This window comes from Sebastes fasciatus, chromosome 17 (assembly GCF_043250625.1).
Source record: "Sebastes fasciatus isolate fSebFas1 chromosome 17, fSebFas1.pri, whole genome shotgun sequence".
NCBI classification, from domain to species: domain Eukaryota; kingdom Metazoa; phylum Chordata; class Actinopteri; order Perciformes; family Sebastidae; genus Sebastes; species Sebastes fasciatus.
The window spans coordinates 31,130,694-31,148,549 of NC_133811.1; the positions used below are offsets into that span (position 1 = coordinate 31,130,694).

At 44.9% G+C, this 17,856-nt stretch overlaps 1 protein-coding gene across 1 annotated transcript; it reads right to left on the reverse strand.

Annotated features, from left to right (window-relative positions):
* Positions 1 to 5,176: 5,176 nt before the first annotated feature.
* Positions 5,177 to 16,292, reverse strand: ppp1r10 (protein phosphatase 1, regulatory subunit 10). The gene is made up of 19 exons (XM_074612845.1): positions 16,242 to 16,292; positions 16,002 to 16,080; positions 12,353 to 12,461; positions 12,156 to 12,242; positions 11,645 to 11,780; positions 11,502 to 11,553; positions 11,304 to 11,396; positions 11,087 to 11,215; positions 10,894 to 10,999; positions 10,683 to 10,786; positions 10,455 to 10,582; positions 9,357 to 9,521; positions 9,131 to 9,266; positions 8,790 to 9,036; positions 8,526 to 8,601; positions 8,189 to 8,410; positions 7,911 to 8,040; positions 7,300 to 7,800; positions 5,177 to 6,535 (listed from the first exon to the last, which is right to left on the reverse strand). Exons 3-19 carry the CDS (start codon positions 12,457 to 12,459, stop codon positions 6,375 to 6,377), a joined length of 2,580 nt encoding a protein of 859 aa, XP_074468946.1. The 5' UTR covers positions 12,460 to 12,461; positions 16,002 to 16,080; positions 16,242 to 16,292; the 3' UTR covers positions 5,177 to 6,374.
* Between the last annotated feature and the right edge of the window lie 1,564 nt (positions 16,293 to 17,856).

Consider the following 17,856-nt stretch of genomic DNA (forward strand, 5'->3'; position numbering starts at 1 on the left):
TTCTAATATATGAATGATTATTAATTATTATTTAATTGATCAGTTTTATTGTTTGTCAGCGAGGAAGAGCAGAAGGCTGGACGATGATTGGTCGTTCTGTGATTGGCTCAAAGACACAAAGGGTGCAACTGAACGTGTCTTTCCCACAAAGTCAACACATGGATTCAGTCATCGTGAAGATGAATAAAGAATGATGGTTCATAACTCGGCCTACAGCGGTTAACCACACAGTGTTATCTGGGAGCATCTCCACAGTGTCCTGTATCCTGCAGCAGGGAGCTCTCAGTGAATGGAAGCTTTGTTCAGGGTCGTCCCGGCCGGTCCGGTCCGGAGCCGGTCCGGAGCCCTGAACCCTGCAGCAGCAGCTCCTCAGTCCTCCTCCACCTGCAGGGGAACATGTGGAGCAGCTTCTTCTTCTCTGTGCTATATCTGTGTAGCTTTAGAACAAAGTTACAAAAGAAGACTAAAAATCATGAAGCACAATATAATAACATCAAATGCAGATTGTGGTCAGACACATCAGCTAATATAGTTTTATTATTAATAGTTAATACATCTTTCATTCATTTATTTTTTAAGCCATTAATAAAGAAGATCTTTTTGGGTTGCCAGGTTGGGGAAAAAAAATCATCCTAAATCCATCAGGAAGAACCTTCTAATGAACCGTTTGACCTTTGACCCTCTGGAGAAACGCTGCAGAGGATGCTGCAGATTTTATGGACTGTTGAATAATGAGTTATAACAGTTATAATGATTTACTAACTTGTGTTAGCTTATTAGAAAGTGAGAAACCTGTGACTCTTTGTTAATCAAACAAACAGATAGCATGGAGCCCTGAATGCACACTGATAGTTAGTGACTTACTAAACATTTACATACAGATTTCATTTTAGTAAGGCCACTGCTGCTTCCACACAGCAGGAACTACAATAAACCGTGACAGATTCTATTATAATTTAGTGTCTCTGTTCGATCCTTCCCATCTTTCTTATAGGATAAGCATTATTCTGTGTCTTACTGTCAGCAAAATCACATGGAAAGACCAAAACCTGCATACAAAACCTTTCTGACTTCCTGTCTGTGGTTCCATCAGTTCTTACTAAACACCTCACAAATATAGTTTCCCGTGGGGTTCAGTAATTTCCTAAAACTGGTAACTGTAGTTTTTATGAAACAAAGTGCTCGGAACCAATTCTCCATTTTAAAGTACTAGATTGGATTAAAGTAATGCGATTGTTTTAAGTTATCTTTAATCCATCTGGTTGTAATAAATAATTAACTTTCATTTGTACATGGATGACACACTCTGATGTGTCCTGGTGTACAAAAATAACACGTGAGATGGAGGAGAACGGCGAGACATGAAGCCGGCCAATCAGAAATGACCATGACCAAGACACAATATGCAGCTGGAGGAGCGACCCAAACATCTGGATCCCCTTCTGTTCCTTTAGAACATTCATAAACAGATAAATACATATACCAACATGTTTCTGTGGGTGAATGCTATTAAAGGTAAACTTGTTGTTGTTGGTCCAAATACAATACTAATACTACTAATACAATACTAATAGTACTAATACATGTTTCCCTGAGAATTTTTAGGATTTTAATATTAAAGTTTCAAAGAAAATTGCAACGATAAACAACTTAAATCCTGATTTTGCTGACAGCCTCCACTGGGAAGATCTTCCCCTGATATACGACCAGCTGTTACCATGTGACTGAAGTTCCATTACTGCGGTCACATGATGACAAATGGTTACCATGGTAACTGAGCATAAAGACTGTGAGATGTGACTGAAAGCTTCCTGGAAGAAATCTAGTAAGAGGACCTTGTGTTCACACTGTTTTTCGTCAAACCAACATGACTGCGGCTCAGAAGGTAGAGCGGGTCGTCGTCCACCGATCGGAAGCTCGGCGGTTTGATTCCACGGCTCCTCTGGTCCGCATGTCCTTGAGCAAGATACTGAACCCCAAACTGCTCCTGAAGGCTGAACCATCGGTGTACATTTGCCCTGTTTTCCTGCTTTTACATGACTTCATTATTTTATATTCCATGTTATTGTTTTATCATATTTTATCTCTTTGTGATTTAATTGTATTCCTGTTTTAATCCTCTGTGAAGTTCTTTTCTCTGCTGCATTTCTCTAGTAAAAAGCTTAAGTACTAAATAAATACTGGTTTTATATTTCATGTGTTATTGTTTTATCATATTTTATCTCTTTGTGATTTAATTGTATTCCTGTTTTATTCCTCCGTAAAGTTATTTTCTCTGCTGCATTCCTCTAGTAAAAAGCTTAAGTGCTAAATAAACACTGTATTTGGATGATGTTGGCTCGTAACCAGGATGTGGGAGCAGTTCAGCGCTGAGGTGTCCTTAACCCTCCGCTCTCTCTGCCGTGTGTTTCCGTCACCGTGTGTTGTCACAGCACCTCGGTCAATATTTGAACTACAGGGCCGGGTTAAAGGGCCGCTCCTATCACCGTTTCACATTCACCAGCTGCACTCAGCCCCGCCCTGAGAACACGGATCTGACGCCGGCTCTCTCCACACACACACACACACACACTGTATTGGCCGGCCTGCTCGAATAGGATGCAACTTCCTGGTTTAAAGAGCAGCACAATGCAGCGGCTCATGAACACCTGAAGTCACCTCAGATAAAGCTGAGAAAGACTAACACACCTATTCACTGCTTCACCTCACATCACTTTCACTCACTTCTTTCTGCTTCTGTGACACAGCAAAGATCGACTCGGTGGTGCACAATAGAAAGAAAAAAGAATCAGTGTTGAGACGATTGATCCGGGAGGTAAGAGCGTGGGGAACAGAAGGATTCTTTATATGAGAGGAACTCACTTTTTTTCAGTGAGTGGACTCCTCTGATCTCACACTAAACCTCTCCAAACCCACACTGACTAAATCCTTAAAGGCAGCTATTCTCAACCACTGGGCCGCGGCCCTCCGGTGGGCCTCACGGAGCCACCTAGTGGGCCGCGAAGGTGCTGCCAAATGGTTAGATTAACCGCTATTCTGTTTTTCAAAGGTTATTGCGGGCTCACTTTTAAAGCTAGAGTAAAGATACCGGCATCATATGAAACTATAAAAACCTGATGAATCCGTCGGTACCAACCATGTCATGCTTCTTTTTTTTTTAAGTATGTAAACGGTCTGAAAAAAAATTCTGAAAAAAGTCCGAAAATTGTCAAAATGTAAAAAGAAAATCCTGAAAAAAAGGCAGAAAAATGTCCAAAGAAAATTTAATTTTTTTTTTAAAAGAAATTCTGTAAAATGTCTAAAGAAATTTCCGAAAAATTGGCAAAATGTAAAAAATAAAAATAAAAAGATAAAAAAAAAATTCTGAAAAATCTCAGAAAATTGTCCAACAAATGTCCAAAAAAGGTTAAAAAAGGTTTGAAAAATGTCCAAAAGAAAGGCAGAAGAAAAGTCAGATACTGGTGTTATTTGAAACTAGAAAAACCTGATGAATCCATCCGTACCAACCGTGTCAGACTAGCTTGTCATGAAGGAGGTTAAATAACGCTCCAAACTTACAGATTTTTGATGAGGAAAAACTGTCATGGCCATTTTCAAAGGGGTCCCTTGACCTCTGACCTCCAGATATGTGAATGTTAAAGGGTTCTATGGGTACCAATGAGTCTCCCCTTTACAGACATGTGTGGCACAGATGCAGTGACACAAAATCAAGCAATTCTGAAGTCAGTAAAAGTGTGTGGTGAGGAAATACGACCCTGAATACTTTGGATTCATAACGGCAGGCAGTGATGGGTGAGGGGAAGCTGAATATCTATGTGGGTCATTACACCTGACTGTGGCATAATAACACATATTTTATAGCTCATTTATTTGGATGGTGGTCCTCAGAAATGTTTTAACAATTGGAAGTGTGCCTCGATTTACAAAAGGTTGAGAATCCCTGCTTTAAGGTGCACTGACAACCTGCTCTATGAAATATATCACACCTTTTTGGGCATTTCATTTTCCTCTACATAGTTCCTATACTGTCTCATATCTAGAGGTAAATATCAACAGTGTGTTGTGCAGAGAAGAAACCCAGAATAAGAGATGCGAGCAGCTCTGTGAGGCAGGAAGTAGAAACATCCTGATGCTATGAATGTTCATCATGAGGCTGATGGGAATGTTGATCGTTGCAGGTATTTGGTCATAAAGCATAAAGTATTGGACACGTTGACATGATGAAAAGTCAGAGGATCACCAGAGTTACTGCAGTTCATCCTGAGAGGAACATGAATGATGAATCACATATTTAATAACAGCTCATTCAGTAGCTGACGTGAAGTCCCTCCTTCATGTTTGAACAGCGAGGATCAGCCTCCGCCTGCTGGAGCTCGTTCTTTAGTACGATCAGAACCAGCAACGTCATTACAACAAAGACGTCTCTACTCTGTGTCTGTGCAGCTATTTATGTACATGATCGTTGATATGATATATACTGTATATGATATAATAAAGTATTTTGAATCGCATCATTACAGACATTCACAGCACATTGTGCTTTTTGTACTTTGGGTACAAACTAAACACATCCGATGTTACAGTCCTGCACTAACAACTCCATTAGTAAAGAATCTGTCTTCCAGTTTTTGTAGAGCTTACACTGTGTTGATTCAACTCAGTGCAGTTTGTCCTTTATATTTATATTGTATTACCTCCTTCAAGGCCAACCTCTCTCTGTCTAAAATAAATAGAAATGATATGTATAATGAAATGAAACGGCCATTATGAAAGGCAAACTCTATGTAAAAGAAAGAGCTGACAGCAGCAGCCGAAACGCAGCTGCTGTTAACACCCGACGTGTGAATCACGCCGCCACGCAATGCAGCCGCCAGCGCGATGCAGCCGCCACGCATAGCAGCCGCCAGCGCGACGCAGCCGCCACGCATAGCAACCGCCAGCGCCATGCAGCCGCCACGCAATGCAGCCGCCACGCATAGCAGTCGCCAATGCAACGCAGCCGCAATGCATAGCAGCCGCCAGCGCCGCGCAGCCGCCACGCCCTCCTGACGTTCCCAGTGTGGACGAAGCCTCAGACAGATGTTTATGATGCGTTGCATGTTGTAAAGGTGTTTTCCATTTCAACCAAACTGCTGGTTGTTCTCAGCCGTCCCCGTTTCAAAGGAAACACAGCTCCTTTATGTTTGGACATTTATTCAATACACTGTGTACAAAAGAATTCAACAGAATATAGTATGACTGTGTATGAAGGTGTGTTCTGTATTCATACAAAGACATGAATACAACCATTTCATACTGACAAAAAAACTGAACCCATCATAAAAAAAGGGGCCGACATTCTCCAGATCGCATCAAAAGAAAAATAAAAAACATGGAGGGAGCAACAAAAGAAACATTTTACATTCTACCGTCCCACAAGAGACACAAAGGTCATTGTTTTCACAGAAAACACTGAATGGAGCGGAACCCAAAGCCGGCGCCGTAACACTGACTAGAGAAACCTCTGCTGGCAGAGGACGCAGGCAGCCGCTCGGAGGTTGAGACAGGACCATGGCCACACATACGCACGCACACACACACGCATCCACACACACACACACACACACACACACACACACAGTCTATGAGCTGCAGACCGGGGGAAAGCGTACGTATGATAACACACAATGCTGTTGATTCTTCATAACGTGCTCACATTCAGTAGCAGCTGCTGGGAGGAGCTCACCAGGTCAGCGGAGTTCATTCTGAAGGTTTCCTCAGGATCAGGGTGAAATAAAGCAGTTTAAATACTATGCAGTTCTTCTTCAGGCCCAGTTTGAATCATAAATCGTAGCTGTGGCTAAACTCTGTTGGCCTTTCTCTTTATAAAGTGCTTCCTAAATGTTTGTGTCACAGTTCATGACTCGTCCGTTCAGACCTGAGCCGTGATGAGCCAAACTAAAGGGAATATGAGAGCGATATCACATGTAGGTACAACGGTACAACAGCCACAATAAGAAGGGAATTCAGTCGTGTGGAGAAGCTTTCTGCCGAGTGGGAGACTTCCATCTGGTCGACGGCGTTGACGGCGTGGAAAGTGACGGAGCGGAGGGGCAGCTAGCTGCAGCAACTCAGACATAGTGGTCAAGTGTGGCAGCTTGTTTCAGTCTCACTGTTAAAATGATCCCAATAAAAACACACAGTCCCATGACAGTCTTCAGCCTCCTCTCCCGTTAGCTCTCTCTCTCAGGTGAGGCTCTGCTTCAGTCAGTCACCTGTACGATGACGTCACCGTCACTCTCTGCTCTCTGTGCTCGTGTCTGGAACAGTTCAGTGGTTCGATCACAGAGAAGGGCTCCTCCTCCAGAGGGGCCGAGGCTGGCGGCAGCAGTCTGCTAGTGTCCGTGCTGCAGGTGCTGGTTGTATTGGTTGTTAGCGGGGTGGTTGGGGGGCAGCGGTGGTCCGTTCACACCGGGGTGGTAGAAAGCACAGTTGCTCTCGTACCGGCAGCTTCCCTTCATCATGAAGTGACGACACATGGGCCTCTTGGACATGTCTGACAGGAGGAGACACGACAGCGTTACAATCACATCACACAACTAGAGTTACACATAAATATTAGGGGTGTAACGATTCATCTACTACATCGATGTAGATTTATATTCCTACGATCCAACTACATGGATAGGTACTCGGCTAGTTGTCCTTCACGGGAGACGTATATCGATATAAAATGGATTGTATGGATACCGAGGATTTGCATCTTGTATTTAAGGACGACAAACGTTACATCAAAGTGTTTTTTAGCACTTTTATTAGTAAAGAAATGTTAAACGTTACTCCGGTTCACTCTCCAGACATGCGCCAGCTCGCCAGCTCTGCCCTCTGCAGCTCGAGCACGCATCCATGGCGTGCACGCAGACGAACGGAGCACTGGACTCCTCGCTCTCTCACCCAGTAACGGCGTGGAGGGAGACGGGCAGCGGTCTGCATGAGCTGCCGGCGCTGCGGTGCAGAGAAGCCGGTCGGCAGCGTTTCAGGCGCTATCAGTCCACTTGACGAGGGCGGCTTCACCCTACAGGAGCTTTCCCCGTGCGCTGTCGTGTTTTTAATTCAGAGAAAATGACTTTCCTTTCCCCGTCATGATATCTACGTGCACGCAGCATCAGCCTCACGTATCCAGCCGGAGAGCAGACGGACCGCGGGGCAGATTATCACGACGGGAGGAAAGTAAAAAACAGAAATGACCCCTAACCCCCGTGGTTAATATCTGAGAATACAGGACAACTAGAACTCCCCCGATCTCCCCGTCCCACATACCATTCATGTTGTTGTGTCCTCCTCTGGGCCCCCCTCGTCCTCTGCCCCTGAAGCCCGGCTCTCCTCCTCCTCCTCCTCCTCCTCCTCTTTCTCCTCCTCCTCCTCCTCCTCTTTCTCCTCCTCCTCCTCCTCCTCCTCTTTCTCCTCCTCCTCTTTCTCCTCCTCCTCCTCTTTCTCCTCCTCCTCCTCTTTCTCCTCCTCCTCGGCCCCGTCCTCCTCGGTGGAAGTGGCCCCCCCTGTGAGGTCCTCCTCTCATGGACTCGTCTCCCCAGTAGTTGCCGTTGTCTCCTCGGCCCTGGCCTGGCGGCGGCCCCATCATGCGAGGGCCTCCGCTGGCGTTAAATGGTGGGCCGTGGTTGTGAGGGGGCGGAGGGTGGTTGAAGCGAGGACCGGCGGGCGGATTGTTGGGCGGGTAGCCGCCGTTCATGGGCATCTGCATGTGCATGTTCATGTTGTTCATGTTGTTCATGCCCGGACCGTGACCCAGCAGACCCGGGTTGACTAGACGGGAAGAAGAACAGGTTCAATAACGATGAGGACAACAACAGGCGGACATCGAGCTGTGACAGCGGGACGACAGACCTAGTTCAACGATGAAATAATAGGTTTACCTGGTGGAGGTCCACCCTGGTTCTGGTTCTGGTTCTGGTTCTGCTGCAGGGAGCCCAGTAGCTGTTTAATCTTGTCTGAGAAGTTGGGCTGCTTGATCAGGTCTTCAGTCGACTGGTTCCCAGAAGCCCCCTGATGACAGACAGACAGACGTTAGCTACAGACTACGACTACCAACAGACAGAGAAACTACCGCCTCCTCCAGCCAGCAGAGGAACACCTCACATCCATGTCTGTATGAGAAGCAGCGTCTCCTGCTGACTACAGACTCTATATTCACCATGATGGATGAGAGCAGCTCCTGGACGTTGACGGTGGGGGCCACGGGGTTGCTGACGGTGCTCGTGGCCTGCGGGCTGCGAGAGCTGCTGCTCAGGTTGCCCATGAGGTTGGCCAGGACGGGGGGCAGCTTGGAGCTCTCGTTCGGGCCCAAGGCAGAGCCCGGCTGTGACGTGGTGTCCATGGACTCGGGGTAGCCGTCATCCAGCATGTTGGAGTCCTGCTGTGAACGACAGACAGTCATCTTAGCATGGTATCTCTCACACACACACACACATGAATGTGTTTAATAAGAGAAAGAGAATGAGAGTGTGTGTGAGTGTTTTGGGAGTACTAACCTCATCCAGAGGGATGAGACGGGGGGGCATGGGTTCATAAGGCTCCGGGTCGGGTTCATGGGGACAGTCGGGCACACTAGAGATGAGAAAAGAAGGTAAATCATGAACATACATGGCAGGTCCTCAGCCTCACTCCTCAGGGTGAAACTCGATGTAGTATAAACATAGAAAGGCTCAACGGTTCAACGCTGTCTTCTCTTTTCCTCATTTATATTTAACAACTTGCAGAGAGACATAGACCGATGCAGCAGTCTGACGTCCTACCTCTCTTTGCTGAGGAAGATCTCCTGCAGGATGCCCATCTCACGGTCTCTCTGGGTCAGTTTCTCCGTGCTGTTGGCCCCGTAGATGACCAGGCTGCCGGTCAGCGTCAGGGGCCTCGGGGGCGCCCAGGGGACCCTCTCCTCCATGGTGTCGTGGGAGAGCCGACGGGACATCTCAAACGTCTGCCGGTCCATCATCAGCTCTCGTTTGGCGGCCTCACCAAAGTCCTTAATCTTGTTGACGTTGACTGTTAACGAAGTGTAATAATATCAATAACTCACATTCATATCAGACGCTGTGTTGGAAGAGTGAAGTCGTTGGATGCGTTCAGACGGCCTTACCTCTCTCCGTCTCATCCAGATCAAAGTAGTAGTAGTGTTTGAGCTGCTCCTCCTCGGCCCAGTGGACCGTCTTCTTCTTCTTGCCCTTCTTGGTCAAACTCTCTTCTTCCCGTGGTTCTGCCAGAGCGTTCGGCTTCTCACCTACACAACAACAAGAGAGTACGTTAGGAGATGAGATGAGATGACAGAATGTCATCAAGAACCATGTCCGTGAGTTAGTGAGGACCTCACCGTTGTCAGAGACCTCCGCCTCCTCAGAGGGAACGGGGGTCCCGGGTCGCTCCGGCTCCAGGTTCTCATCAGCAGGAATGATAGAAGCAGCACACTCTGGAGATGATGGTTTAGCAGGAGATGTAGAATACACGGCGGGTTTGCTGTCAAACGGATTAGCCTGAGGACAAAGGGGGATGAAAGTTTGGGATTATATTTCATGTGTAAAAAGATAAAGGTGCTGAGAGCTTAAAGGTAATCGTTCCTAGACAGTCTTGCACGATGCCGACGGTTCTGATTCAGCGGTTTCCTCAATTATTTACAACATGACCTCTAGACCCAGCTGTGACCTCTACACCCAGCTGTGACCTCTACACCCAGCTGTGACCTCTACACCCAGCTGTGACCTCTACACCCAGCTGTGACCTCTACACCGAGCTGTGACCTCTACACCCAGCTGTGACCTCTACACCCAGCTGTGACCTCTAGACCGAGCTGTGACCTCTACACCCAGCTGTGACCTCTACACCCAGCTGTGACCTCTACACCCAGCTGTGACCTCTAGACCGAGCTGTGACCTCTACACCCAGCTGTGACCTCTACACCCAGCTGTGACCTCTAGACCGAGCTGTGACCTCTACACCCAGCTGTGACCTCTACACCCAGCTGTGCAGGAGGAAGGCCTACAGGATGATTATAGACCACGACCACCCCGACCACAAGCTGCGCTGCCTGCTGCCGTCTGACGGTCCAGCACAACCAGGTTCAAGGAGAGCTTCATCCCGCAGGCACTGTTTTATGTACTTTAGTTTATGTTACTTTTACTTGTGTAATTTCCCCTTTTATATATATATATATACATATATATATATATATATATTTAATGAGCGGCTTTGCTTTGCTGGAATTAACAAATAAAGAATGTTGAACCTTGAACATCTGAGACTGGAAATGATTACCAGCTCTATCATGTTCGGTTAACATTTAACATTTAACAGAGCAGAATCACATTTATTCATTCTGAGGACTTGGAAAAAATAATAATAAATAAATAAATGTGAACTATTGTACGTACTGATGTACCAGGTGAAGATGAGGTGAGCTCAGTGCGTACCTTGTTGGAGGTGGGGGAGACGGCCTTGGCGCTAGATGGAGAACTACCACTAGATTTCTTCTTCTTGATCTTGATGCCGGGCACCGGGGCCGAGTTCAGAGCTTCGAGGAACCCCGTACACTCTATCGCTGCAGTGAGGACACAAGAAAGCCGTGAACACCACACATCACTATCATCTCTCTATAACATGCAGCTCCAATGTGTGATCTTTAGTTCGTTTAAACCTACGTTGTGCTGGAATGATCTTGACTTTGATCTCTTTGGCGGAGTTAGAGGGCATGTTTAGAGGTTTGTATTTCTTCTCCAGGGGCGGAGCGTCTGATGGACCGGAGCTGTTGAGGGACCAGAAAAAAAGACATGTAAGTCCTGTTGTCAGCCAACGGAGGGCAGCAGTGAGCCAGCTGCATGAATACACAAGGAGACAGAGAGGGTCCAGTACCTCGGCCTCTTGAGGACTGGAGGCTTGATGTTGTACTTGTCTCCCAGCTGTGGGGCGGTGGTTATCTTCTTAGTGGGGGGCAGGTTGGGGGTGTCTATCTCCAGTCCTACACAACAACAACAACACAAGATGATTATTTCATTCTTCAAAACAGAACACTCAGAGCCGACTGCATCACTGCTCATCATGTTACCTATAGAGCGGATCTTTGCGTGGCTCGGTGCGTGAGCTTTCGGTTTCTCCTTCTTCTTCTCCTCCTCTACAATCTTCTCCTTCACCTCCCGCACCGGCACCTTGCCCTCCTCTTTCTTCTTCTTCTTATCTAGAAGATAATAAAGACAGAGTGTGTTACTACGGGTGGCAGGTAGTAGGAGCTGTTATGAAACACAGATGGACTGATCGGTCCGTACCAGCAGGAGAGTTGTTGGCATTGCTGGAGACACTCTGGGAGCGGATCGTAGCCATCCAGCCTTCTACGAGCACGGACGCCAACTTCCTCAGCTCTAAAAGGAAAACACAAGTATATTAGTGCGTTATACACTACTGATATCTATCTATCTATCTATCTATCTATATCTATCTGAGTTTTGATGTCCAAGCGGACTGACCTTCGGTGTCTGCAGTCTTGCTGAGCTGCTTCACCAGCTTGGCCGTGTTGTTCTGGGAGGAGATAAAGACAGAAGCAGCAGGTTAGATGCTAAAGTCGGCCGTACCGCAGGAATGTGCTGGTGGACGGACTGAAAGACAGTACCTGTTTGAGGTGGTCCACTTTGAGAGGCAGCTTCTGTAGCGTGAGCAGGATGAGCTGCAGCAGGGGGCTGTTGTTGGTGGTTTTGGAGTAGGTGAGCCAGGAGTTGAGCATCCTGTAGCCACCGACTCTGATGAACCTGGAAGTGGGTATTTATATTCAGTTTGTAGGATACATTCAGAGTACTCAGTAGTAATGTTCTCAAAGAGGGCTGCATTAGAAACAGCCAGCTGGAAGGTGATGTACTATTATATTCTATTAATGGAAACAGTGCATGACTTCATCAGATCATCATGTGAGACTGTGTTAAAAGAACAAACAGAACTGTAACTGGATGCTGACTCAAGAAACATGTACGTAGAGATGTGCTACGGTTCTAGTCCTAATTATAAGGTTCGTTTATGCACTTAACTGTGTACTTTTGATGGAATATTTTCTTACTCTTATCCATCTCCCTGTGTTAATATTAATCAATAACAAGACTACAAGTTTACAAAGTAGAAGTCCGGCCTACCTGTTGAGAACGTCGTGGGATTTGGTCTGCAGCAGGATGCTCAGGTACATACATCTACTGACCATCTTAGTGGAAGCTTTCATCAGGCTGCGTTGGAAGAGAGGAGCAACGTTGTTATAAGATAAGAGTCAACATTCAGCTGATAAGTTAAAGGTTCAACAGTTGAAATGTGTCACGTCATGCGTTCCAGTTCTCACCTGAACACCTTGGGGACTCCCTCCAGGCTGCGGAGCTCTCCGTCCTTCCCCAGCAGAGCCTCCACACCCTTCAGGATCTCTCTGGGGTCCACCGGTCCCCCCGCCATGTCTGAAACACACAATGAAGACACACGGGACGATTATCATTTCTGCTATGTACATGGGAAACATTTTGCTTTAGAAAAAGGTGTTAAAGTGTTTTAGTGGGGGGTTGGGGGATTTGTTTGCCTGCCAGATAGAAAGGAGCTCCACGTAACAGAATTCCACCAAAACAACAACAACTCCAGTCTGTTTGTTCCAACAACGTCCCATCGACTCAAAAACCACTTCACATCAAACACACTAACATCTAAAACCAACGAGGTCTCAGCAGAGTCCGACTCCCCTCACCACTAAACTCCACTCTGAATCACCTCTCGTCTGTGATCCAGTGGTCCACAACACCAACCTGTTTGTATCAAGGACATTCCATCAACATCAAGGTCACAACACCCACATCAGGGAGCTGGCCAACAAGGTCTCCTCACATCTGGTGATCTACTCATTCTATCCTATCCAGCACATCATTTGAATATCAGGCTCAGAGAGAACAAGTAACACGATCTAGACTGACGATCTGGACGACACGGTCACATTCAAATTACTAGACACAGGCAGCGGGGATGTCTTCCTGCCACACAGCACGGCGCTGCTCTGACAGTCAAACAGTCACCAGGCATGATGACTCAGAGTGCTGCCTCGCACTGGAGGAGACGGTTGGAGTGATTCACACCAGCTGAAAGGATGCTGCAACGTCTTCCTTGGGGTCTCCAGTGTCTCTCCTCTCTGGGACTTGGACTTGCAGGACGGACGTACAGACACCGATAGAAGGTTCATTTGTGAGTGTGAGGCGACACCGTTTATTTAACAGGCAGCAGCAACGCAGAGAACAAAACTGCATGTTATTAACTCACCACACATTCAAAAGAAATCTATTTTATCTCTAACATTTTACTAATTTCATATTTTCCCTAATCATATCAACTATGAATATGTATTCAATTTATTTTTACAAATATATGTATTATATTGATTTATGTATCAAACACAAAACAAGGTGAAAGGTCAAAGTTTTGTTGGAATAAAAAAATACCCAAAGAGATGAATGTGTTTGAAAGAAATGTTACTGGTAATGATTTATCAACTCTTTAATGCCACACGTCTATCACAATCATTCACAGGAGGACGGTAACAGAAACATCAACACTACCTTGTAAAAGAAAACCTAGTTCACTAATTCATGTTGGTATCTGATGAAGTGATGGATGGTTAAGAATTCAGATTAATAAGCACCAAAAAAAAGAAAGTAAATAATGACTGAAGGTAACTGTATGAAGTATGAGATGCTTGAAAACTGTAGAGTTAGTATGTTAAATCCTCCGGGCACTAGCTGCCTCCTACATGTCGGTTTATATCTACACACTGGCACCGTACCGTCTGTTATAAGAGAGAAACGCATTACACATAAATATAAATATAACGGTTAGTGCAACATCACATGATGATGGTTTAAACATTAATCTGACTGCAGAACAAACTCATGAATGAAAGATGTTTCATAACTTCAATAGTTAACTCTTTACAGCCGACACTGAGTCGACCGGCTTTTATTAATGTCTTCATAATAAAAGACACGAATGGATAACCTCCAACTGGTTCATGATATATATATATATTATATAACTGTTTGGGCTGAGCATGCACATTATTATTATTAATCCCATGTTTATGCATTTCATAATGAAACTCAACCGGTGTACAGAAGCTGCTATTCACTGTTGAGATATGATGATGTGAGGAATCAGTTAGGTCTTACCCGTATAACTGTAGTAGGAGAAGTTTTATAAAGTCTCAGACCTCCACAACACTGCACAATAACTCACGTCCTGTAAACGTCACAGTAGTTACACATAAACACAGTCAGTCAGAGTTAAAGAAACATAAACACAGTCAGAGTTAAATAAATATAAACACAGTCAGAGTTAAATAAATATAAACACAGTCAGAGTTAAAGAAACACAGAGTCAGTGTTAAATGTTAAATAAACACAGAGTCAGAGTTAAACATAAACACACAGTCAGAGTCAGTGTAAATGTTAAATAAACATAAACACAGTCAGTGTTAAATGTTAAATAAAGGGCTGGTCCAGTGGAGGAAACATGATCTGTGTCATTCTGGGGTGTTATTTACATTTATCACTGGAACATTATGGAGATAACTACCCGGCTGTTCTCATCTGACCAAGCCTGCTATAATAATATAACTATAAGTACTAACGGTTGCTCAACAACAGACTGAATGGACCTCCTCCTCGGTTATATAAGAGCAGCAGACTATTAACGGCTCTACTGGCTGTAACGGCCAGCTGGCCCCGAGAGGAGAGGCCTGATGCTGGGGAGGAGGAGGAGCTGCTGGAAGAGCCCTCCCTCCCTCCCCCGGTAACCATGGAGAGCCCTCCCTCCCTCCCCCGGTAACCATGGAGAGCCCTCCCTCCCTCCTCTGTTAACACCTTCAACGACGGACAACGAAACCAGAACAATGGCTACTCTCTCAGCAGCTCGAGAGGAAAACAGAGTCGACGAGCAGCACACACGATAATACCTCTCTACCGAGCCGAGCCGAGCCGGACCGGACCGGACTGAGTAACTGAGTGCGAAGTCAGGCACACAACGCGAAGACACCATTGTGTGCCTTTTAAGTTTAGTAAAAAGTCCCAAACGCCGCTCCTAGAACCCGGTTAGAACCCGGTTAGAACCCGGTTAGAACCCCTAGATCACGGCTATCCGCCCGCAGCCGATCCACCGAGAGCCCGGCTATCAGCCCGGAGCCGCTCCGCAGGTCGAACCGGTCGGTCCGGACCGGTACAGCTTCATCCTGCAGTCTTTATCCACAGACTGCCGAGAAACGTGAAGTCTGAAGCTGTGCTTTAATTACCGACATACCAACACACAGAGACACACAGCTGCACAGAACACCTCATCCTGTCCTCAGAGAACTCACGCAATCTTTATGTACAGATTGCGGTTCTGGTTCTGGTTCCGTGGAGCTACCAAACAAACCTGGCAGGCAAAACGAGTCCGGCTTCCTGAGCTTTCATTATCATCCTGAGCTTCCTCTCTACGGCGGCAATCTTTATGAATAGATTGCTTATGGTTATAGTTATAATGATTATAAGTTATTTAACGGGTTGACTATGTTTAGATTCATCAGTCGTCCATTCCGTCTCACACACAAAGAAACGGAGCCTGGTCCGTCAGCTTTCCTGTGTGAGCTCATACTACTATATATATAGTAAGGTTCTACAGTACAGTACACTGAGCTAACAGCTACCGCTAGCTAGCTGCTAGCCTGGACGACCAGCTTCACTGACTCATCTCGATTTAACGTTAAAACACTTACTAGTACCCTAAATGTCCTCTCTATGTCCTCTCTAGGTCCTCAGCTCTCCGGGTCATTAGAGCGGTGCTTTTCAGGCACTTATATCTCTTATGTCATCACGTTTATCCTCAACCTTCATGGTTTTAATAGCTAATGCTCTGGTGGGGGGCTGAAAGCTAGCCTTTCCTTCAGGAACCAACTGGAGGAAAAAGAGTAATCAAATGTCCATTACTTGAAGAAAAAATATGAATGTGAGTTGAGTTGGTCAAAGTCCTCGACGGAGCAGTTCTTCAGCAGAGAGAGCTCATAACCTGGAAAACACACAAAGAAAACAGGTTTAATGTCGACTCTGCCCAGCGGCGTCCTCCTCACGCTATAAAACAGTCCTCTGATGGTTGTTGAACTCATTCAGGAGGGAATCCGGGTAAAATGTTTAAAGGAGCAGCCTCGCTGTCTGTCTGACTTCACTTACCTCTGACACAATCCACGAGTGAGCTCCCGGAGGCGGGACTGGGCTTTTATACTCAGTGACGCTTTTGACGTCACGGGTGACGTTTTTCTCCGTTTTCGCTGAAGTAAAATGGCGGGTAGCCGACCTTCCCCTGCTCAGTGAAGGACGTAATGGCGTCCCAAGCACTGTCGACGCTGTTATCGACAATTACTCCTTAAATATACTCTGAAAGTATGATGTCTTTACACCATTCAGCAGATACTGAAGCACACCAACACATTCAGATGCCTTAGCTGGGTTTTAGGTGTTATTTTATATATAAATTTAGTTCATAATATTTCTTCAAAATGGCGGCTGGTTTTCCTGGCTGTCGTCACCATGGAGACAGGAAGAGACCGCGCGAGCCAGGCGGCGATAACCAGCATTTAAATAATAATAATAATAATAATAATAATAATAATAATCTACACACAACAGACTCAAATAAAAATGACAGAATGTGAATTTACGCACAATAAACCGGTATTAATAATTATATATATTTTTGTTTTGTTTTTTATTTCTAAATGTCAGTATCCATAGTAACAGCAGAAAACATTAAAACATTTACATACAAAAGAAGCATATCGAAAACATAAACAAAGAGCTGTGACAAACACAAAACGACAGAAATGAAACAAAACCAACATAAAATAAAAAAACACAATAAAAATAATAAATAAATAGATAATAATAAAAAAGCGAGAGTATGACAATAATTCCACTTAAAAACGTTAAAGATATTTCATACATTCATTGTTTCATTGCTTTTTTGTTTTGTGAGGAAGAAATTGTTGACAGATATAATTCAATCTCTTTCATAAATAATAAGAAATTAAGCTTTTTTTTTGTGAATTTACACTTTATGCATTACTGTCTTTGTCACTGTAACCATAGCAACCAAATATAATATTTCTATAGTACAGTGCAAAATCTGAGAAAATGTTAACAAGTATAAAATTATTGACATCTTTCCACAATTCACATGTAATTTACAGGAGCAGAATAAATGAGAGCGAGTTTCAGGATGTGATTCGCAGAAGAAACAATTTACATTTATATCACTCTTTATTTTCTGTTTAGATTTAAAATGTAACACCGGATGTAGAAACACTCTCTTGTAAAGAAATCAGAGAAATAAAAAGTGCTAAAGTGTTAAGAAACGGATCACTGTTAATTATGTGCAAGGATGGAGGACAACAAGGGCGAGCAATCAGGATGAACAAAATAAGTACAATGTTCCCTAGCTGGTGACAAAAAACTAGTCAAGGGAGTCATCTCAGGGATCCCAGTAAGTGTAACAGATGACGATGTTAAAGCAAACATAACTAATGCAACAGTAAGTGAAGTCAAACAGAAATGGCATTAAAAGTGACAGTCTCTCAGTGCTGATCACTTTTGAGGAGGAAAATCTTCATTGGATATATGTGCTATGATGTCAGGCTGTATATTCCCCCACCACTCAGGTGCTTTAAGTGTCAACGATTTGGACATGTGGCGGCTGTGTGTAAAGGACACCAAAGGTGTGGAAGATGTGGAGGAGAACATGAGTATGGAAAATGTGTCCAGGGAGCAAAGCTGAAATGCTGCAATTGCG

What these genes read in the sequence shown, in the direction of transcription:
- ppp1r10 (XM_074612845.1), bottom strand. Translation starts at nt 12,459, where the DNA reads ATGGCGGGGGGACCGGTGGACCCCAGAGAGATCCTGAAGGGTGTGGAG. An exon ending in TCCCACGACGTTCTCAACAG is followed by an intron (nt 11,781 to 12,155) that starts GTAGGCCGGACT and finishes ACCCACTTCCAG; the next exon opens with GTTCATCAGAGTCGGTGGCT. An exon ending in CCAGTCCTCAAGAGGCCGAG is followed by an intron (nt 10,787 to 10,893) that starts GTACTGGACCCT and finishes GTCCCTCAACAG; the next exon opens with CTCCGGTCCATCAGACGCTC.